The sequence below is a fragment of the Urocampus carinirostris genome, chromosome 4 (genome assembly GCF_059441175.1).
Source record: "Urocampus carinirostris isolate Australia breed hairy pipefish chromosome 4, RoL_Ucar_1.0, whole genome shotgun sequence".
NCBI classification, from domain to species: domain Eukaryota; kingdom Metazoa; phylum Chordata; class Actinopteri; order Syngnathiformes; family Syngnathidae; genus Urocampus; species Urocampus carinirostris.
The window spans coordinates 13,165,149-13,189,330 of NC_142352.1; the positions used below are offsets into that span (position 1 = coordinate 13,165,149).

General features: G+C 40.2%; 1 protein-coding gene across 1 annotated transcript in view; it reads left to right on the top strand.

Annotated features, from left to right (window-relative positions):
* The window catches only part of strc1 (stereocilin 1), a 66,949-nt gene that overhangs the window by 10,693 nt on the left and 32,074 nt on the right, over positions 1 to 24,182 (top strand). Inside the window, exons 4-9 of the mRNA XM_088333172.1 lie at positions 2,294 to 3,614; positions 8,984 to 9,784; positions 15,948 to 16,013; positions 16,102 to 16,212; positions 19,664 to 19,818; positions 23,799 to 23,985. Of these exons, the coding sequence (XP_088189298.1) occupies positions 2,294 to 3,614; positions 8,984 to 9,784; positions 15,948 to 16,013; positions 16,102 to 16,212; positions 19,664 to 19,818; positions 23,799 to 23,985 (2,641 nt within the window). The remainder of the gene's footprint in view (positions 1 to 2,293; positions 3,615 to 8,983; positions 9,785 to 15,947; positions 16,014 to 16,101; positions 16,213 to 19,663; positions 19,819 to 23,798; positions 23,986 to 24,182) is intronic.

Sequence of the window (24,182 nt, forward strand, 5' to 3'; positions counted from 1 at the left end):
TTGATGTTTTCCACCAGCACTCGATGATCTTATTAATTCTTCAGGGCAAGGAGTTGATTCCTTGAATAAACGCATTTTTGTGCGCTAAAACCCATGTCCATAGGATAGAAGTAATCCATAGTGTAGTTGTCAAAATGGGAAGAAAACACCGAAGATAGGAGCAGACAATAAAACAATAGGGCAGCTGCTGGAAAAGGCAGCCGCTCGTGGCAGCGCCGCTTTGATCGCTTTTCAAGTGATCCAAGGTGTAAATGTTATTGTAGTACGACGCGTATTTACTTCATATATTAATCCATACTAACCATGTTGAGTTTTAAAAATAAGGAACATCAGTGGATTTGGAAATTGCAAGGAGAACAGGGGAGAGAGCCCATACCCTCGATAAGAAATTCCAACCGGTTCTAAAGGCCCTCTCCTGAGCTCTTATTTATAAATAAACATTTCATAAAATAATATTCTCTATATAGATAAATAAAGTTAAGTGTATCATACTTTTGAAAGATAAGCTTCAAGAGGTCCTCCTCCGTGTTGGAGAGTGGCTGAAAAAAAACGATCCAACCATTTTCTTCATCACTCTTGCTGCTGCTGGACCTTAGTGCTGCCTTTGGTACTGTGGACCATAATATCTTACTAGAATAGTTGGAAAAATGGATTGGTCTCTCAGGAACCGTCTTCTTATGGTTCAGATCCTACCTCTCAGATAGGACGCACTGTGTTAAATATGGTGAAATGACATCTGAGCCCTTTCGTGGTACCTGTGGTGTTCCGCAGGGTTCAGTACTTGGCCCCCTTCTTTTCAGCATTTACATGCTTCCATTAGGTGATATTATTCATAAGTATAATATCAGTTTTCATTGCTACGCAGATGACACTCAACTATATCTTCCGATGGAGGAATCTGCCACACTAAATTGTGGAAATTTGGAGGCCTGCCTCACTGAGACAAAAGAAAGGATGTCACTCAACTTCTTGCGCCTTAACTCTCAAAAGACCAGAATGCTAGTTATTGGTCCATCTGAATGCCGTGACTTGTTCTCAAATACGTCTCTGAACATTGACAAATATAATATCACCCAGAGAGACTCAGTCAAAAATGTAGGTGTCATATTTGACCCCGATCTGTCCTTTCAAACACACGTTAAGAATATTACTAGAACAGCTTTTTTCCATCTTTGCAGCATTGCTAAAATTCGCCCTATGCTCTCTCATTCAGATGCGGAGATTATAATTCATGCGTTTGTTACCTTCTGTCTCGATTACTGTAATGCACTACTCTCTGGTCTCCCGAAGGCAAAAATCAAGAGCCTTCAGCTAGTACAAAATGCTGCAGCGAGGCTTTTAACTAAGACAAGAAAGTTTGATCACATTACCTCGATTTTAACCTAACCTGCATTGGCTCCCTGTTTGCTTAATATGTTCTGTTGGTAGTATACAAACTCATGCAAGGACTTGTTCCCTCAAATCTTTCGGATTTAATTTCCCCCCTATGTTCCGGTCCGAAGCCTTCGCTCTAAAAATGCTGGTCTGTTAGAGATCCCAAGAGCCAAGAAGAGATCCGCAGGTTCGTGAGTGTTCTCCGTTCCGGCCCCGGTGCTGTGGAATGCTCTTCCCCTTGAGATTCGATCTGCAACCTCAGTGGAAATGTTTAATATTATATTGATAATATTATGTTGATAATATGTGTATTATTTGCCCTCCTGTAGGTTTTAAATGAGGGGATGGTGTCATAATAGTCTGTAGTTTGCAACAGTCTTTGATCTGTTCAGCCCTTTGATACGCTTTGTGATTAAGGGCTATACAAATAAACATGACTTTCTCAACCGCATCAAGCATTCTTATTCCACTTTCATTTCAAAAGAAACAGCTCGCCTCTCCTTTACTCTTTACACCAACCATATTGAATTGATGCACGAGATATTATACAATAAAAATGTCAAAGTTCTTGCTGCACTAGAGATACAGTGCAGCGTGTATACACACAAACCAGGAAGTAGAAGCTGAATTTCTTCTTGGGGGTGGATGCTGGGTGACCTTTCACAGCGCCACCACACGCCGGTAGCGGCGGAAAGAAGCACGACAGTAATATCCTGTACTCGGAAAAAGGTGTACACGATACAAAATCTAACTTACAGCAATGTTTGGATATTTTTCGACATCCAGAAAAATGTTTTCGTATCTACCGTTTAAGTCGAATGGTCGTAAGTAGGGGAGCGTCTGTATTTGATTTGGTCAGGAATACAATGGGTTATCACTATCCAGGCAGTAAATAATTTTTTTTCTATGCCTTGTTTAGGGGAATGACACACAATGTGAGCTGGTCCTTCACCAACTCATTTATTGACATCCTTCTGGAGACCTTCCTGACTTCAGACCCACCAGGTTGCACAAATCCAGCTCCAGAATGCAGTATGCCCGAGGCAGAAACTGGTAATACCCATGATGTGCTCTTTCGATGTGATCGCAAAAATTTGTCCTCGCTCAACGACACCATATGTGGTGAAATCCTCCATGGAACAAGCAGGACAGTGCCCGTGTCAGTTTTGGCCTTGTGTCAGGCCCTAAGCTTACTCAGTGCCCAGCAGGTGGAGCTTGTATGGAGCAACACATGCTATGTCATTCAAAGGCTGATGCCCTCACTCCTAGGATGGTCAGCGCACTGCCATGTCGGGGACATGCATGTATTCCCTGTGAATAGTTCACAATCCTCCCCCGCGCCTCACCGAGAAGCTCGAGATGCACCCAACCTCCAACAGCTTGTGTGTGACTTCAAAAGCTGGTTAGAAAACCAGACGGTGGACACCATCCTCGTGTCCCTCTGCAGCGATACCCAACGGACAGAGTTTGTGGTGCACGTGTGCAACGATGCTTTCCTGATGAGGAAGTTGATCTCAGACCAGATGAACAGCTGGTTGTATGGATACTGTGCAAATTCTACAGCAAACCACAGCTACCTGGTAGACCAGTTCTGCGTTTACGAACAGTGGGTAGAGCAAACTACAGTTTTGGTAGGACCAAACCTGTTGGAGTTCTGTTTCAGCTTGGATCGCGCAAGACTAACACAACTCATCTGCGAGCATACCAGCTTATATTTGCTGTTATTGTCAAACCCAGAAAACGTGGAGTTCATGCCAAATTGCACCACTGTGCAGCTTCAACTAACATCTCCTGGTCCACCTTTGTCACATTCCTGTCTTTACTCCCAATGGAAAAACGTGACAGAGATTCCGACAACGGTCTTGTCAATGTGCATACGCATCGATCCCGCAGATTTTGCAGAAAAAGTCTGTGCTAATAGTTCCTTTCTGAATGTCTTGCTACACAACCAGGATAATTCCTGGCTAGAGAGTCATTGCAGCAATGCTTTGACTTTTACTCCCACCGTGGCTCCAGAATCTTTTCGGTTTTTGGACTGGTGCGACTACAACTCATGGAAGGATCGACCGGTGGACGATTCATTGGTCGGACTGTGTTGGCAGCAAGACAAGTTCGCTTTTCAGCATTATGTCTGCGATGATGTCACTTTGTTTGAAAAGCTTTTACAGGATCCGATGAACATATGGTTGAAAACAGTGTGCACTGACGAGCGAACTGAGGAAACGGAGGATAAACCGCAGGTAGTTTTGATGATCTATTTTAAACTTTCATTCATTTTCCAACTGCTTGTCTTCACAAGGGTAACAGGGGCATTGGACAGGGGACCCTGCACTGGTTGCCAGCCAGTCACAAGGCACAGAAGGACATGGCAAGTCAAGTCACATTTATTTGTATAGTCCTTAATCACAAAAATGTCTCAAAGGACTGCACAGGATTACAATGACTCCATGGCCTGATCTTAAACCAACATGCAGGCAAGGAAAAACTCCAAACCTCAGCGTGAGGAAAAATAAACCTTGAGAAGGGGCCTCACAAGTGGTAATCCCCCCCCTCCAGGATGACCAGGGTGGAATAGATTTAGCATTGAGTTACTTTCAGGGTTGGGTAGGGTTACTTTAACTGGATTACTTTCAATTACTTTTGGATTACTCCAATACCAAATATGCTAATAAAAGACAAAAGAAACTAAATATGTAATCCAAAAGTAATTGAAAGTAATCAAGTTAAAGTAACCCTACCCAACCCTGGTTACTTTACACAAACATAGTAAACATTAATAAAAGAGAACACTAGGTAACATCAATATACACACATAGATTCAAACCCAGGGACAAATTTGACTTCCAAATCAACCTGCATGCATGTTTTCGGAATGTGGGAGGAAACCCTAACCCTGAGAAAACCAACCCAGTCACAGGGAGAGCAAGCAAACTCTTTACAGATAGCTGCAATTGAACTTGGCACCTCGGAACTGTGCAGCTGAAATGCCAACCAGGGATTCACTGTGCCACTGTTTTTTTTCCCGAATCAAAAACTCAAGTCCTTTTGTACAAAATTGTTCAACTTTAACACTAAATTACATAATTTATTGATGTTTAAAGTTTTAGGGGGTTTCTTGTGTTTTATCACTTAAATCTATGAGTTGTTTTAAACAAAATGACCAGATATTTTTAATTGGCTCATTTGTTCAAAATATGTCACCTCAAATTGGCCAATCGAAATATGCGGTTCTTTTTTTTTTTTTTTTTGTGGGCTGGGTAGATTTTTTTTTGTTTGTTAATTCTTAGGGTTGTTATAAACAAGAGAACTCCAACCTTTGTCAAACTGTTACTTTTTGTTACTATTTAGCACAAAGGGCACCCAGTTTGATATGCACTTATAAAATAACAACTTATCATGTTGTCACTAGATAGATAGATAGATAGATACTTTATTCATCCCCGCAGGAAAATTAACATTTCCAGCAGCATCCCTTCGCTGAGAACAATACAATAATAAAGCAAAAGGAATACAATACACAAATACCCAATGTGACGTGCTAATACCCACTGTAGCCTGTTGTATAGAGTATTTAAATAGTGCTACATAAAATACACACTGCAATAAAAGTACGGTAATATGCAATGTAAGGGGTGTGGTTTAATGTGGGCCTTTACTCCGCCGGGTGGAGTTAAAGAGCCTCATGGCATGAGGAAGAAAAGATCTCTTCAGTCTGTCTGTGGTACAAGACAGTGACAGCAGTCTGTCGCTGAAGCTGCTCCTCTGTCTAGATATAATGCTGTGTAGTGGATGTGATGAATTGTCCATGATTGACCGCAGCTTTTTCAGTGCCCGTCTCTCAGCTACTGTTGTCAGGCTGTCCAGCTCTGTGCCCACAACAGAGCTCGCTTTCCTCGCCAGTTTATTGAGACGGGAGGCATCCTTCTTCATGACGCTGCCTCCCCAACACACTGCCGCATAGAAGAGGGCGCTTGCCACAACTGTCTCATAGAATTTTTCAGGAGCTTTTGTTGTTACTAAGTTATTATCAGGTTAATTATTAGAATTAGGGTTAAATAGACTCAGTCAACCACTAAAAACTGTTTTCACCAGAAAATTATAATAACCTAGCAGAACAAGTACGCAGGGAGCACCACATTGAAGACCTCTGTTTTAAACATCTTTTTTGTTCAAAACGACCTTTTTCTTGCTTTTCTAACAGAATGACCTAATTTTTATGTTTTGTTTGAAATATGTTTTTTTGGGCGTTTTTAAAGAAATGAACCAATTTTTCGGTGATAAGTTCATAGGTCAGTAGACACCAGTGTTCCCTCTAAGCTGCGCGCGTACGCAATTGCGCACTGCTCGCACATTCTCAGCGCACAAGAAAATCTAGCCAGCGCACAAAAATGAGGGCTCAAAATTACTAATTAAGAAGCGACTTAAGTCAAAGTTACAGTGCATAAAGGTAAAAATACACGGGTTCCCCTGACGTTGTGTCCTAGATGCGGTATTTTGAAGTCGAGTCCAAGTAGAACGAAGTTGAGTAAAGTTAGTAGAGTTTGTCGAGAACCGGCTTCTTCGGCTCGGCTCACTAAAAGGAACCGGCTCTTTCGGGTCCTAAACGGCTCTTCAGGTTGTTTTTGCTTCTTTAATCCCAACATGACCAAATATTATGTAAAACTATGCACATCATGACTTAAAAGAAGGGGGGAATAGAACAAAAAAGAAAAAAAATACCAGAATGAAAAAGTAGTGAAAAGCTGAGGAAAAAAAGAAACAAAAGTAAGAGAAAAAAAGAAGGAAACATTTAGAAAAAAGCCAGAAAAAAAGAAAAGAAAGAAACGTAGGAAAAAAGTAAATAGAGAACAAAAAGAAAAAAGTAACAGCTCGGAAAAAATAAACACAAGGAGACTTTTCTTAAAGGAATTCTAAAAAAATGTAGATAAAAAAACACGGAAAAAAGAAGAAAAAGTTTGTGTTGCATTCAAATAATTTCCAATTATATCAAGTGAATTTTGTTGCCAACATTGTACTTCCACTAAAAAATGTGATTAAATACGGTTTTGTATCTTGCAACTGACTCAATAAGCCCCCAAAAATGTTAATATTATGCGACAACATATATCAGGGGAAAAAAAAGAAATGGATATCTTGTGAAAGAATTATAAGAACAAACAACGTTTGTAGGCCGTACAACCTTTGCAATAGTACATGAGTCAATTCATTCAAAAGAAAAAAATAATTTTGCATTGCCGGAAACTCAGCAAAATGTAATGTCAAGTTTTGGACATGTTTGATAATGAATTATCTTGCCACACTTGGGATTATGGTTGCTCACTGTTGTTTCAAGCGTTGCACACCGACTTTGTGTGAACGCTTAGACCCGTGGAAAATTAGAGGGAACATTGGTAGACACTCAAAATAAAGAGTAAAAAATATAAATAGATTTTGAACTTGGAAGGGAGGGAAGAGAGATCCCCAACCTCATGTAATAGATTCCATCGTTTTCTAAAAGCCCTGGCATGAGCCATCTCTCAATAAATCTCCTAGGTTACGAAACCAGATCCGTCCTCCGGCGTGGAAAACCAAAGAACTGAAACACTATTGGCAAATACGGACAATGATGTGAACACTGTATTAAGTAACAAATAGTAAAATTAAAACAACAGTGAGGAATTATAGTCAAAATAACCAACTGGTGTCCTACCAAATCTCCTTTGCAGGTGTCCAATATTAAAAAAGAACTAGACAATTCCTGCGGCAATTGTAAGAGTTGTGATGGATCTGGCAGATGTTGGTAGAGAACCGGTAGCGTTGAGTTGTTAGCATTATGAGTTAGCATAAAGTTTTTAACTCAGAGAGATGTATTTGTAATTTTTAACCTGGTTCTGTGGGGGAACTCCCCCCCCAGCCCCCCGGTACTGGCAAGTGAATTTCAGATGGGCCCATAATCGTTAGCAACAAGGATATGCCTTGTGGAGGTCTAAAAATCACATTCATGGTAATGACATAGTAATAACACTGTTATTACACTTTAAAAACTTTTAAAATATTCATGTTCAAATAGAATGGGCCGTTCGATTTGAATTGGCCCATCCGGAATCCATTGAGCCCATTCATTTTGCTGATTCGTTAGCAGGTGGCCATTAGCATAATTTTTTAGCATGTATCCATTAGCATAAGTCGTTAACATGAGCCCATTAGCATAATTTGTAAATATAAAGTCGTTAAAATATAAAGTTGTGCCTTGCGGAGCCATCACAACTAATGAAAATATATTTAGGGATGGGCAAAACTGTCATGATTACCGATGTGTACCACCTGTGCCTGTTCCTTTGCCGCCTTCTCCCTAGGACTCTGATTGGCTCCCTGTCCCTATTTATACCCCCTCCCATCTGTCCCCTTTTGTCAGTCCATCTGTGAACCTCAGTTAACACTAGGCAAGCCTTTTTTCAACCTTGACTCCCACCTGTTTTTTGCTCCTGTCTGTCCCCCGGCTTCGACCCGTTTTTGATCCTGACCACGTCTACTCTCCCGTCCCGGCTTTTGACCTCTTTTTGTCCCCGACCACCTCTACTCTCCTTTCCTGGCTTACGTCTCGCTTCCGACCCCGTTTTTGGTCTCCTGTCCCGGCTACTGACCCGTTTTTCGGTCCTCGCCACGTTCAGAGTGACCTGCTTCCCGCGCCTAGTGAACACGTGGACGCAGTCCTTTCTCTTTCCTTTAACAAAACTTGTGAGAAACGTAACGCAATTGGGTCCTGTGTCCGTTCTGGTCCTGACAAAAACCAAATGACTTAATTCTTGTGAATACATTTTTTCGCAAATCTTGCAAATGTTTTAAGCTTGCACATTAATGTTTGTGCAAAACAGTTTTGGAATTTAATTCATATAAACCTAACCCACGGCAGATGAGTGATTAGCGCATCAGCTCCACTGAGCTGAGGTCTAAGGATAAATTCCAGCAACCGGACTCCCAGTGCAGAGTTTGCACGTTCTCCCCATGCCTGTGTGCCCATGTTACTTGGCAGGTCCAAATGGTCCCTAGATTTTAACGAGCAAGTGAGTTATTACTGTGCCCTGCAATCAACCGGTGCCCACTGCCCAAAAACATCTGGGATGGGCTCCAGCTCCACCGTGACCCTGATGATGATACGCTGTGCAGAAAATGGATGGATGAACCCCAGTCATTAGTCCATTTTTGAACCTAATTAGGATTATTTTCACCCAATTGTTTTCAGGTTGGGCAGCACGGTTAGTGGTTAGTGAGTGTGCAACAGGGTTCTGAGGTCATGAGATCGAACCTTCCTGTGTCGAGTTTGCATGTTCTCCCTGTGCTTGCGTGGGTTTCCTCCGGGTATTTCACATTCCAAAAACAGGTGAATTGGCCTGTCCAAATTGTCCCCGAGGTGTGAATGAGTGAGTGAGTTGTCTGTCCCTGTGTGCCCTGCTACTGGCTGGCAACCAGTTCAGGGTGTCCCCTGCCCACTGCCTGAGGATGGCTGGAATGGGCGCCAGCACCACCGTGACCCTACTGAAGATAAGCGGTGCAGATAATGGATGGATGGAAGGTTTTAGGTTGCAGATTGTCTTGATTGATGATGTTTTTTCAACCGTTTAATCTTCAGGTGTGCAAGTACTCTGAATGGACTGGCCCCAATATCGTTGACACGACGGAGCTGACTCTCTGCGCTGAGAGGGACCGACACAATTTCACCTCTAAAGTCTGTTCTAATGAGTCCATCCTGCAGAACCTGTTGGAAAACCAGGACAACGCTTGGTTGATTAAGTATTGTGCCAACCATTCAAACGTTGGTGAAGAGGGGGAAGATGACAGTGATGGGTCAAAATTCAACCCTGCTGAGCAATGTCAGTATTCCACTTGGATGATATCCCTTCCAGATGCTGTTGTCCTTTCTCAATGCTGGGAACATGATCAGATCAATTTTACCTCATCTATTTGCACCAACCCCGCTCTTCTCAACCTTCTGATACATGAACCTTCTAGCATGTGGGTGAACACCACGTGTGCCACCTACATCAACAAAACATCCTCGGATAACAAAACCTCTGAAGGCTTTTGCTTGGTCCAAGAATTGATGAAGCAGTTGACCTGGACCTGCCCTGTGGACATATCTGCAGTCTGTCAACCTGGGGCAAGCCAAGACCTGGTCATGGAATTTATAATACGTTGCTGGGCAGACAGTCTGAAGTCAAGGGTGCATCATCTGGTGACTCCTTCTGTAGCGGCAGTGCTACAAAAAGCAGTCAGCACTTCCATTGTCGTCTTGCTCGCACTGGAGGAGATCCAGAACTCTTCTCTACATGTCACTAAGAACTTACGAATAAGTGTCCTGGACTCTGTTATCCATTTTCTCGAAGAGGAAAGAGACTTGAACCAAAAGAGGATCCTGTTGCAGTGTTTCGGGGTAAGATTACGCTTTGCAGTGGAACCTCGGTTCTCGACCATAATCCGTTCTAAAACCCTGTTCGAGAACCGATTTGTTCAATCACCGAAATCATTTTTCCCATTAAAAATAATGTAAATCGTTTTAATCCGTTCCAACACCCTGAATGTTTACCATGAATGTTTAACGTAAACATGAAGCTAAACCAGGCTAATCGTACCCTCGCGTTAGCGTAATCTTCCGTACGAAAGATTACGCTAACATGAACGTGTAAAAATAAAAAAATCAGGTCGTTTAGAACTCATTTAGCACCACAAGTGGCTAGCGCTTCATTAGAAAGGGGGCTCCGTTCCCACACCCTGAATTCTGGGCTCAGTTCCAACACCCTGAATGTTTACCTGAATGGTCAACGTAATCATAGAGCTAACCCAGGCTAATCGTACGTTCGCGTTATCGTAATCTTCCGTACGAAAGATTACGCTAACACGAACGTGTAAAGAAAAAAAAAAGATAAAGAAAAGAATTATGAATAGGATTTCTTATCTTTGTGGTGGTCAGCAGAAGGCGCATGCTGTATTCCCTAGCAAGATCGGAAACTCGCACACCTCTTTCATATTTAGCTATTATGTCTTTCTTAAAGGCAATAGTTGTACAAACTTTTCTTTTTTTCACCTGTCCTGCTTGCACCGACCTTCTTCGGAGGCATAGTTAGGGGCTAAAACACTCCGTTCACCGATATTAAAAGCAAAAGCAAAAAGAGGCAAGTGCGCATGTGATAACAGATGGTCACGAGGGGTGGGGACGATCTACACGATCTACACCCGTACGCAGCTCAGCATTGCACTCTAGCGTACGCACTCACGCATTACCGGCGTTCAAACTCCGAATTTTTGACAGAACAGCGAAGCGAGAATTTCTCGATATTTTTGGTCGAACTCCGATTTGTTCGAACTGAGAGGCGTTCGAAAACCGAGGTTCCACTGTACTTCCATATGCTTGTTGCTGAAATATCCTTGTACTGCGCTTCGGTTTTCACTATTTCACTGCTTGCCGCGTTTTCATCTTGCATTGTGTTCTGCATTCGGACTGGCTAAACAAAGTGAGATGCTTTCTATTGCCAACAAAGTTGGATCTCTCCACCTGCTAAACCTGCTCTGGAGCCACACGTGAGTCTTTGGCGCGCCCTAGAGGCTCTCTGGCGCTTTTCCCCCAAAATGTTTCATTTCTTTAAGACTGAACCAGAAGGTAATTTCAGTTTTTCATAATGACCACATGATGGCAGCAAAGTATTTAGTGAAGTGGATCGGCTCCTTAATTCATAAAGTTGTGCAATAAAACAGCAAAATTATTTTTAAAGTTATGATTTGACAGTACAGGAGATATTTCTAAATAAATAAAGTACAGTACTTCGATTTGATAAATAAATACTTGAGACTGTAAATTTGTTTTGTCTTTGAGTAATACCGTAAATTCCAGACTATAGAGCGCACCTGTTTATAAGCCGCACCCACCACATTTTAAGAGGATAACCGCTTTTGTGCTTGCACAAGCCGCACCTGTGTATAAGCTGCATGCGCCCACATTAAATCCTGTAACACAATCACAAAAGTAACCCAAACCCGACTTTAAGTCCCGCGATTGTAACTGGATATAAATTACACAGTAAAAAACCACAGCCGGTAAATTGAACGGAAAATGATACCGGTACATAAGATTTGACACAGACCTGCAGAGTCCAGGTCCCGTTGAAAGTAATCCAAGAAAAAAAAGTCTATATTTCCAAAGGTAAGGGTGGTAAAAATATATATCCACTATTGTCCGCTGCGTCCAACAACACGTCTCACCTTTACTCCACTTCCAATCAGCCCCTGTTGTTTTTCGCCCCTTCTTTTTGATTTGCCCGTGGAAAACATATCAGAATAAGTCTCTAAAATAAATACATTACAAAAATATACAGTTGCAAACACATATTATACATGGTTACACATATTTACAAAGAAAGACGGTACACCGAGAGAGTTTTTAAAGCTTTAATAATAATAATATAACTTTCATCCCAAACGGTGCCTGTGACAGGTAGCAACACGCTACTACCAACACGCTCGCAAAACAGCAAATGGGTCTGTTAAGAAAATATACCGTACATGGAAAATACACGGGAAAACGTCCTCATCTTCCTCCATATAACTGACGCCTCCATAGTCGTCTTCTGCAGAATCGGGAAGAAACTTTGTCATATAGGCGTCGACCCACGCTCCCTTAACGCAACACGCTCGCAAGGTAAAGATTATGTGTTTTATCGGATTGCACGATTGCTTTAAGCTTGAAAGCTGCGTCATGTGCCTTTCGTTTTGTCTAAATCTTACCTTTTGTACCCGAGCGCCGCTGGCGGCCGTTAAAAAAATTACATGAATTGGCCGCATCACTGAATAAGCCGCAGGGTTGAAAGTTTGGGAAAAAAGTAGCGGCTTATAGTCCGGAATTTACGGTAACCACATAATTTAATAAATAAATGAAGAAAGGTCATAACCTGCAAAGCATAAACCTTAATTTATTTTTAATTATTTAACGTATTTATCTGTTACTGAAAAACAAACCTTATTTACAGACTCAAATATTAGTTTGACAAATACGAACCAAGGTACTTAAAACCATCTACATCCTGCTTTACACATTTCAACAAAATCTCTAATCCATCTACCTCACCACCTCTCAAACACTCCATTTCCTTTCTCCTGTCCGCATTCACCTTAAGCTTCCTTCTCCTACACACTCTTTCAAACTCGACTACCAAAGCACTCAGTCCTGCAGCACAGTCAGCCACCAAAGCAGTGTCATCTGCAAACAACAGCTGATATACATACAACCCATCCTCACAAACTATACCTGGTCTCCCTACTCTTACACACCTCACGCACCACTGTCCATATATAAATTGAACAGCCAAGGTGTCTCAAACCCACTCTCACTGTCAAGTTATAATTTTAAAAATAATTTTACTGTTTTATTGCACAACTGTTTGGATTAGTAGCCTAGATGGTAAGGCGCCCGCTTTGAGACTGGGAGGTCGGTGGTTCGCGCCCCGGCCGAGTCATTCCTAAGACTTAAAAAGTGGTCGGCGGCGCCCTCTGTTGGCTGCGGCTGCATCGGCTCGCTACAACGGGTCAGGTGCAATCGACATTTCGTTCTGTGTACATTGTTACACAGAATGACAATACAAGGAAATTATTATTATTATTATTATTATTATTATTAAAGAAACAGTCTACTGATACGTTGCCACCATCATGTGGACGTTATGGAAAACTGCCTTTACCCTCCAGTTTCGTCCTACAAAAAAACACATATTTTTCCATTATCAAATATTTTTTAAAAAGCACCAGAGGCACCAGAGCAGTGTTTTTCAACCTTTTTATGAGCCAGGGCATGTTTTTTAAATTGGACAAATTTTGCGGCACACCAGTTACCAAAAATTTTATAAAATGACACTGAACAGTATGTTAATTACAATATAATTTATAATACCCCGAGTTTTTACAGCATAACCACTTGACAATGACATAATATTTGTGGAAAAATTATTCATAAATGTTTTATTAAATTTTAAAAAGTGACATTGGGTAGTTTCTCACGGCACACCTGACGATCTCTCACGGCACACTAGTGTGTCGCGGCACAGTGGTTGAAAATCACTGCACTAGAGAACACCCGCATGTGGCAAGTTTTCCGGGTGGAGAAGTCCACATTTGTTGGCGATAGAAAGCGTCTTCCTCTGTTTTACCAATCAGAAAGCAGTATGCATGATGAAAATATGCAAAGTAACAAAACAGCGATATAATATTGTACCTCGTTGCATACAATACAGTACAGTATATGCGTCAGAAACCAAATCTTACCCTATTACTTAGTTTACCAGTGTTTTGATTAGAAATTTACCATATCATATATATATATATACTATATATTTTGAAGTTGTATTGTAATATATATATATATATTTTTTTAGTTAGGTGTTTTTTTTATTTAACTATATTTTAAAGCAGAGATGTCAAACTCGTTTTAGCTGGGGGCCACAAATGCTATTAGAAAATCTCACGGGGGCCGGACTGATACGTTTTAAAGAAAAAGAGAGTGGGAGAAAAAGAGAGAGAGGGGGAAAGAAAGAGAGTGATAAACAGATAGAGAGAGCAAGGGAGACAGAGTAACAGTGAGAGAAAAAGAGCAGAATTGAGACATGAGTGGAGAAATGAAGAGAGAAAAAAAGAAAAAAAGAAAGAGAGAAAGAAGAAGAGAAAGATAAAAAGAATAAGAGAAGCGAAACAACAGAGAAAGAAAGAAAGTAAAAGAGTGAGCAGGGGGAAACGAGAGAAAGGGAGAGAGAGGGATCAAAAAAGGGGAGAGAAAGAAGTTGAGAGGGAAAGACAAAAATAGAAAGAAAGAAAGATACTTACAGCGTAAGTTACAGAGAGAGGAAATAGAAAGAGTTGCAGGGTGAGAGAGAAATAGAGGAGAGAGAAAAAAGAAAGAGAAAAAGAGAGAGTGAACAGGAGAAAGAAAGAGAAAGGGAGGGAGAAAAAATAAAAATAAAATAAAGTGAGAGAGAAATAGAGAAATACTACCACAGCTGTTTTGCAAGTGTTAACTGGCTTGGGTAACATCAAGTGCACATATTGAAAATTGCAGCTCATTTTCCTCTTGCGCTTCTCTCACTGTTGTCTTGCGGGCCAGATTTAAATTGTTAGTGGGCCTGATCTGGCCCGCGGGCCGCCTGTTTGGCACCTGTGTTTTAAAGGGACTGTATTATTTAGCTCTTCGTGAGAACTTCATTTATAAGAACCAATAGTGATTTTTAGAATCAGGTTGTTTTTTTAGAAGTAGATTTAAAATAGCATGTTGTCAAATTGTGTGGGAGCGTGTGTAAATGGGCAGGGTTGGGTAGGGTTACTTTCACTGGATTACTTTCAATTACTTTTGGATTACTCTGATACCAAATATGCTAATAAAAGACAAAAGAAACTAAATATGTATAAAATTACCAATTTTTGTGCAGTCTTGGGGAGTAACGGAATACATGGAACGGCAAAAATGATGTTGGCAAGCTGTTTGGATTTATTTTCTGTCGCATTTTATGTTAGTTTTGCCGGAGATCAAAGCCAGGAGAGAAAGCTTACCACATGTTGTGAGTCATAATTTTATTCATATTTAGTTTATCTCATCTCATCTCATTAGCCGTACCGCTTATCCTCATTAGGGTCGCGGGGGGCTGGAGCCCATCCCAGCCATCTCCGGGCAGTGGGCAGGGGACACCCTGAACTGGTTGCCAGCCAGTCGCAGGGCACACAGGGACAGACAGCTCATTCGCTCATTCACACCTAGGGACAATTTAGACCGGCCAATTCACCGGAAATGCATGTTTTTGGAATGTGGGAGGAAACTGGAGTGCCCGGAGGAAACCCACGCAAGCACGGGGAGAACATACAAACTCCGCACAGGAAGTCTGGAGCTGGATTTGAACCCACGACAGGTTCCCGAGACATGAACTGTGCCGCACAAGCGCTAACCACTGCGCCGCCGTGCTGCCCTATATTTAGTTTATGTTGCCTTTTATTAGCATATTTGGTATTGGAGTGATCCAAAAGTAATTGAAAGTAATCCAGTACCAGATTTATTTTCATTTAGTTTCTGTTGCATTTTATGCTAGTTTTGCCGGAGATCAAAGCCAGGAGAGAAAGCTTACCACGTGTTGTGAGTCATCATTTTATTCGTATTTAGTTTCTTTTGTCTTTTATTAGCATATTTGGTATTGGAGTCATGCAAAAGTAATTGAAAGTAATCCAGTACCAGATTTATTTTCATTTAGTTTCTGTCGCATTTTATGTTAATTTTGCCGGTGATCCAAAAGATCGAAGCCAGGAGAGAAAGCTTACCACGTGTTGTGAGTCATCATTTTATTCGTATTTAGTTTCTTTTGACTTTTATTAGCATATTTGGTATTGGAGTAATCCAAAACTAATTGAAAGTAATCAAGTTAAAGTAACCCTACCCAACCCTGCTGGTGAGCTATTTTCAGATTCTCACTGTAGGCTACTGTGGTATTCAAGAGGGGGAGGGGGCTACCTGGTGCCCATCAGCACCACCTTGGAGACCCCAGTCCCACGGTGTACCGTGCTTTTCTCCTTTGCAGACAGTCCTGACTAGCTTGATGCAGACAACAGGGAATGGAACGAGCCTTGATTCCCCCATTATTAAGGTACACATGCTATCTCCACATTGGATTCTTTGTGCTTTGTGTCCTTAACTGGTACCGGTAGTTTTGACATTCTGTTTTGTGATTGTAGGAATACTTCAACATCCCACCGGGCAGCCTCAAGTCAGTCCTTAGTGGTGCACATATCACAACTGTCAGGCTTATCCTCCAATACTTTACCAGACATAAGCAGACACTGGAGGTTACCTTTATAACTTGTTCAGCATTCTTATCTCTCACTTATATTTATTCAGGGTTGGGTAGGGTTACTTTAACTTGATTACTTTCAATTACCGTATTTTCCGCACTATAAGGTGCACCTAAAAGCCTTTATTTTTTTCAAAAGCTGACCATACGCCTTATAATACAGTGCGCCTTATATATGGATCAATATTAAGTCGCAAAGTCTTGCAACTAAGGCAAGCAGCCGCTGACTAGATTTTCCCCCGAAGGCGAAGTAGTCCGCGGTGTAGGCTGGGATTTATATACCGGCGTTTCATTGGCTAACCAATGTGTCAATCATCATTTGAATCAGTCACTATTGGCTAAAGTTATTCGGAGATAAAGGGGGCGGATCCTTTTTATCATTTACAGGCTGGCATAGGCTTAAGCGGCAAAACAAAGCCTGCAATTGGCCGAAAAAGAATGTGAATAGCATTTTGGGTTGACGGCATAGAGAAAGCATTTTTTACTATTCCGTATTTGTAAATATTTTACTCTCCTGGATTTACTACACTCACGGATATAAGAGGACCATGGTTGCACATTATTATTGAACGCAACGACTTCGGTGAGCTACTCCCGCTATATATTTTCCCAGTATCTTGTTTCAGAGTGATATCGATGTTTCTGTGATGGGTCTTTTTTTAAATTAAACTCAATTCCAAGTGTTTATTGTCATATGCACAGTAAAGTTGCGAGCGAAAAAGAAAATAGAAACTAAGGAATGGTTGGCATTTCTTGAATCCCAAGACTTTAACATTCCGAAAGATATTTGGAAGGATGCATTTGAGTGATTGGTGACATCGTACAGACACTGTTTCCGTACATGTCTGAGACACGTATTTGCTTCTTTGCAAGCTTTCGGAATGTTAAGGGGGTAATAAGTTTGACTGAACTATCTGACGGTTTTGTCGATGTTCCCATTGTAGCGCCTTATAATCCGGTGCGCCTTATGTATGGAAAATATAGGACCAAAAACTATTTTTTTGGGGGTGCGCCCTATAACCCGGTGCGCCTTATAGTGCAGAAAATACGGTACTTTTAGATTACTCCAATACCAAATATGCTAATAAAAGACAAAAGAAATTAAATATGAATAGAATTACTGAATTTTGTGCAGGCTTGGGGAGTAACGTAATACACGGAACGGCAAAAATGATGTTGGCAAGCTGTTTGGATTTATTTTCATTTTGTTTCTGTCGCATTTGATGTTAGTTTTGCCGGAGATCAAAGAGATCAAAGCCAGGAGAGAAAGCTTACCACGTGTTGTGAGTCATCATTTTATTCATATTTAGTTTCTTTTGTCTTTTATTAGCATATTTGGTATTGGAGTAATCCAAAAGTAACTGAAAGTTATCCAGTTAAAGTAACGCTACCCAACCCTGTATTTATTGATTTTACTGCAGAGGCGGGTTGTGGATTTTACACTTGTGCCTTTAGCTCCAGTCCGTATGAGTCTTTTGCGAACGAACCTGCTCTATTAGCCGACTTTTGGAAGTGAAATTTCCTATTTTATTTGTGAGGACTCGGGTTAAGGAATAGGTGATTTTGGCCGACAGCAATGGCTGCCACCGAGTTTGGTCCATTTGGGGAGTCGGCAACGCGGTCTGCGCTAGAGAGGAGGATGCGAAGGGGCCCCGCACTGTGCAAACACGCAACGTGTAAAGCCTGTCTTTTGCAGCGAAATCCAAGTTAAGCGAGACTGTATAAACAGAGATAATGAACAATGACAGGTGGATATGAAAAAAAGTTATCAAGAGAGAAAAGGGTCCTACCCCTGAAATTTGGATCGAGTCGGCTTAAAATATTACATCTAGGCTGAAAGTGGCAGACAAAACATTTTCCCGCTTGCGAAAGGCTGCTTGCTTCTAAGTTGTCCGACTTTTCACTATTAAATCAACACGATATACAGTACTATATATCTTTGTACAGTTCTTCTCTTCAGATTTTTCGTGAAGGCCCCTCGGGTAGATCTACATAACTGTCAACCTCCACGGCTCCATGCCCTTACAAAATGTCGTATTTTCCCTTACAAAATACAAAATAATCTTACACCATATTTTTTTTTCAAACGTGTTTATTTATGTAGTTTAACATGTTATATTGTACATGTGTTTCGTTATATCATATATATTGTTATTCAACATTTTGTTGTGAGATCCTGAGTTGCTCGACATGATTAATGTTTATTATAAAAAAAAGTTTAAAAATGAAGTAGCTTGGACGTTCACAGTAAAAGGAAAAAATACATGCAAATATAAGTAGAATAATACATTTTCTTATTGAAATCATAAATTCATTTTCTGCATTAAATTATTGTTGGTAATATACTGATTACAGGGATAACCACAAACCTGTCTTTTTTCATTTTCTCCTTTTATACTTCTTTTTTTTCTCAACTTCTTTATACAACATAATAATTCTTAATATAATGCATCAAAGAGAGTGAGCCGTTTGAGTTGAGCCGAAAAAGCCGGTTCTCTAAAAAGAGACGGACTTCTTTTCACTACATAACTACCAAAAGAAATCCGAGGCGGCAGATGCATGCGCACAGTAGCATCAAACCTCTCGCTTCGCTTGCAACGAAAAATAACCATACCGAGATAGAGGCTACCGCGGCGAACTCATTTGACTTGATTGATTTGCTGTTTCGTGATAGTCGGTGTACACCGGACGGCACCCATCATTGACAAATTTGCGTTTTTCCGTACAGATTTTCTTGTACGTCGTACATGTCTTAAAATGCATAAAAAACGTGCTTTGTGCAGCAAAAACGTACAGATTGACAGATATGGATCTATGACCCTAGAAACAACTAATGGCTGAAATGTAATTGGTTAAATGCTTAAATATGAAAACTGTTAAAGTCAGTCATTATTAAGACTATTTCGTGGCTATATTTACACAAATAAAATACATATAATGTTAAAATCTAATCGTGATACCAAGAGCAGAATTACTGACGTCCTCCATGATGTTGGTAAGAAGGCGGGATTTATTATACGTCAGGGAGAAACAGCACACATGAGCACTTCACAATAAAATAATATAAGATTGATAAACGTACAAGAGATGCAATTAGACTGATTATTGAAACGTTACTTCATGTGTGTGTGTGTGTGAAAGATTGTTTTTATATTTAGGAATATAAAAACAAGTTATATTCACACAGTGAATTCTGAGAAATATTACAACCAAAACGACCAACCTATCATTAACACACATCGGGAAGCAGCACAAAAAGAGAGAACCAATGAAAGAAAGGTAATAAACAGTTTGCAATTATTTTAGTATAGATAGACTCGATTTTTTAAGCCAGCAGAGAAGGCCTTGCAGGCCCTCACAGCCCACCTCTGCCTAATTGTGTTAACAATGTCACAATGTGCCAAATTCTTGTTTTCTCACAACTTGTGTTGCCTGTGTTATGCCAGCTGCCAACAAACTACCTGTCCACACTGACATCGGTGCTGTTCCACAACCATTTGGCAACGGATCAAAGTTTGTTTTCGGAACTGGCTCCCCTTTTGAACGCAGCCAGCCCGATTGACATCATCGCTTTGCCTCCTCTGCAAAACAACATTTATGTGTACGAGACGCCATCTTTACACAGAATCAAGAAGGATACCTGTGAAATGATACACAGTTATCTCTGCATTTTCTGCATTTTTTTATATAGCGCTTTTCAAGTCAATGACTTCCCCTTTACAATGTGCTCCACATATCCCAATAGCGGCCTTGTATTGCAGCCATGTAAGACGCTAACCTGCTTATTGGGGGTATTAGGGATTCAGTGTCTTACCCAAGGACACTTCGACATGTAACACGGACGAGCCGGGATTCGAACTGGGATCCCTTGATCCCAAGACGAGCGCTCTACCTCCTGAGCTGCTGCCGCCCCAGTTATCCCTTGCTGTAGCACGGTTTACTTAGCGCGGTTTCGCTACTTGGTGGATTTTCATCTTACATTGTGTTCTATATTCTGATTGGCTTAACAGAGGATGCTTTCCGTTGCCAACAAATATGGACTTCTTGAACTGCTAAACTTGCGCTCCTCAGTGGCTCCCTGGCGCTTTAAAAAAAAGTATGATAATGGAAAAATATACGGTTTCTGTCAGGACCCGAACGGAAAAAGGGACCCACTCGCGTAACGTTACTCACAGTTTTATTGGGAAGAAGAGAAAGGAGCGCACACACGATCCGGAGATCGCAGGTCGCGGGGAGTAGGTTGCTCAGACGTGGAAGTGGGACTTCAGTGACGAGCGATGCCGGTGTAGGGAACAAAAAAAACGGGTCAGTAGCCGGGGTGGAAGAGCAAAAACGTGATCGGAATCAAAAAAACAGATCGTTATTCGGGACGGGAGAACAGACGTGGTCGAGATCAAAACAGGTCGTAATTCGGAGACAAACAGGAGCAAAAACTCAGGATAGGCGAAAAAGGGGTTGCCGTGTAAAAACAGAGATTCGCAGACGGACCGACAAAAGGGGACTGACAAGACAGAGTTTAAATACTGACAGATTTCAGATTCAGATTCAGATATACTTTATTGTCTTTTTTGTATACGGGTATACAGAACAAAATGTCGAGACATCTGACCCGCACAGTTTCCTTGAATGTACAGATATAAATAAAATGTTGGATTGAGTTGGAGTATTGAAGTACTAATAATATACTAAATAATTATAGCTATGAGTGTTATACAGTAGTGCAAAGAGTGCAAGAGGAGCAGCTAACCAGATGTGCAAAATGGGCAGTCAGGGAGCCAATCTGTCGACAAGCTGCAGCTGGCGCTACACGAGCAAGGCCAATTGGGCGCCATGGCAACTGTGACACACAGGCGGGGCCAATTGGGTGCCATGGCAACCGTGACAGGTTTCTATAGGACGGAACCGGATGGTAAATGCAGTTTTCCACAATGATGGCCGGAAAGCCTCGTGTAAAGTAAAGTGGATCGTGTACGTAATCCAGGTTGAGCAATAAAACGGAAATATTCTTTTGAAAAATTTAAATTGACCGTACAGAAGTTAATAGTGAAAATAAAAGATGATAAAATGCAGTAGTTTTATTTGTTAAACCAATACTTACAGCAAGGGATTACTGTATTGAATAATTTTATTATGAAAGCATTGTCAACTATAAATTTTTGTAAATGAATCAAAAAGTCCTGTCAAAAATTTGTTTATTTGGTAATAGTATTGGATTTTTTTTTTATTCTGCCATGGTGTTTAGTCAACTTTGTCACCATTAAAAGCACAAATAATCGTTCAAATATTGCCAGGGTTGGGTAGGGTTACTTTAACTCGATTACGTTCAATTACTTTTGGATTACTCCAATACCAAATATGCTAATAAAAGACAAAAGAAAATAAATATGAATAAAATGACTCAATTTTGTGCAGGCTTGGGGAGTAACGGAATACATGGAACGGCAAAAATGATGTTGGCAAGCTGTTTGGATTTATTTTCATTTTGTTTCTGTCGCATTTTATGTTAGTTTTGCCGGAGATCAAAGAGATCAAAGCCAGGAGAGAAAGCTTACCACGTGTTGTGAGTAAATAAATCTGGTACTGGATTACTTTCAATTACTTTTGGATGACTCCAATACCAAATATGCTAATAAAAGACAAAAGAAACTAAACACGAATAAAATGATGACTCACAACACGTGGTAAGCTTTCTCTCCTGGCTTTGATCTCCGGCAAAACTAACATAAAATGCAACAGAAACTAAATGAAAATAAATCTGGTACTGGATTACTTTCAATTACTTTTGGATGACTCCAATACCAAATATGCTAATAAAAGACAAAAGAAACTAAATACGAATAAAATGATGACTCACAACACGTGGTAAGCTTTCTCTCCTGGCTTTGATCTCCGGCAAAACTAGCATAAAATGCAACAGAAACTAAATGAAAATAAATCTGGCACTGGATTACTTTCAATTACTTTTGGATGACTCCAATACCAAATATGCTAATAAAAGACAACATAAACTAAATATGAATAAAATGATGACTCACAACACGTGGTAAGCTTTCTCTCCTGGCTTTGATCTTTTTGATCAAAGGCAAAATTAACATAAAATGCGACAGAAACTAAACGAAAATAAATCTGGTACAGGATTACTTTCAATGACTTTTCGATGACTCCAATACCAAATATGCTAATAAAAGACAACATAAACTAAATATGAATAAAATGATGACTCACAACACATGGTAAGCTTTCTCTCCTGGCTTTGATCTCCGGCAAAACTAGCATAAAATGCAACAGAAACTAAATGAAAATAAATCTGGCACTGGATTACTTTCAATTACTTTTGGATGACTCCAATACCAAATATGCTAATAAAAGACAAAAGAAACTAAATATGAATAAAATGATGACTCACAACACGTGGTAAGCTTTCTCTCCTGGCTTTGATCTTTTTGATCAAAGGCAAAATTAACATAAAATGCGACAGAAACTAAATGAAAATAAATCTGGTACAGGATTACTTTCAATGACTTTTCGATGACTCCAATACCAAATATGCTAATAAAAGACAACATAAACTAAATATGAATAAAATGATGACTCACAACACATGGTAAGCTTTCTCTCCTGGCTTTGATCTCCGGCAAAACTAGCATAAAATGCAACAGAAACTAAATGAAAATAAATCTGGCACTGGATTACTTTCAATTACTTTTGGATGACTCCAATACCAAATATGCTAATAAAAGACAACATAAACTAAATATGAATAAAATGATGACTCACAACACGTGGTAAGCTTTCTCTCCTGGCTTTGATCTTTTTGATCAAAGGCAAAATTAACATAAAATGCGACAGAAACTAAACGAAAATAAATCTGGTACAGGATTACTTTCAATGACTTTTCGATGACTCCAATACCAAATATGCTAATAAAAGACAACATAAACTAAATATGAATAAAATGATGACTCACAACACATGGTAAGCTTTCTCTCCTGGCTTTGATCTCCGGCAAAACTAGCATAAAATGCAACAGAAACTAAATGAAAATAAATCTGGCACTGGATTACTTTCAATTACTTTTGGATGACTCCAATACCAAATATGCTAATAAAAGACAACATAAACTAAATATGAATAAAATGATGACTCACAACACGTGGTAAGCTTTCTCTCCTGGCTTTGATCTCTTTGATCTCCAGCAAAACTAACATAAAATGCGACAGAAAATCAATCCAAACAGCTTGCCAACATCATTTTTGCCGTTCCATGTATTCCGTTGCTCCCCAAGCCTGCACAAAATTGAGTCATTTTATTCATATTTAGTTTCTTTTGTCTTTTATTAGCATATGAGGTATTGGAGTAATCCAAAAGTAATTGAAAGTAATCCAGTTAAAGTAACCCTACCCAACCCTGAATATTGCATAATCATATAGGACTGTAAAACAAAAAAACAACATTATTACCTTGCTTAATGCGTGTTTATGCAGTCCTGGTATTTCTTATTTCTCCTTTATACTCGACTGCATCTTAAAATGTCAGACTTTTAGTTGTCCGGATTGAAATATATGTATATTTTTTTTGTAGGAGAGAAATCATAAACAACAACTTGGGTTTCATGTCTTCCGAGCAGCAGCGTGCCTTCGGATTGTGGTACAGTCAAATTTTAACCCCTTCAGACATCACCGAAGGTCATCAGTCACTCATCAGGGACACTGGAAATGTGATAACCTATTTGCCCTTCCACTACTTCCAACACTTCTCACCTGCTCAGGTAACAGTGATCTGCGACACTACACCAGCAAACATAATGCCGTCACTTCCATTAGCCTATGCCTTGCTATCGGTCACACGATCGAGCTTGCTACTGAGAGAGAAATGTGACTTATATTTGAGTTTTATTCCACTGCTCGTGTGGGGTTTCTGCAGTTATACCGGCTCAAAGCTGAATTTGAAGACATTTTTCCCTAA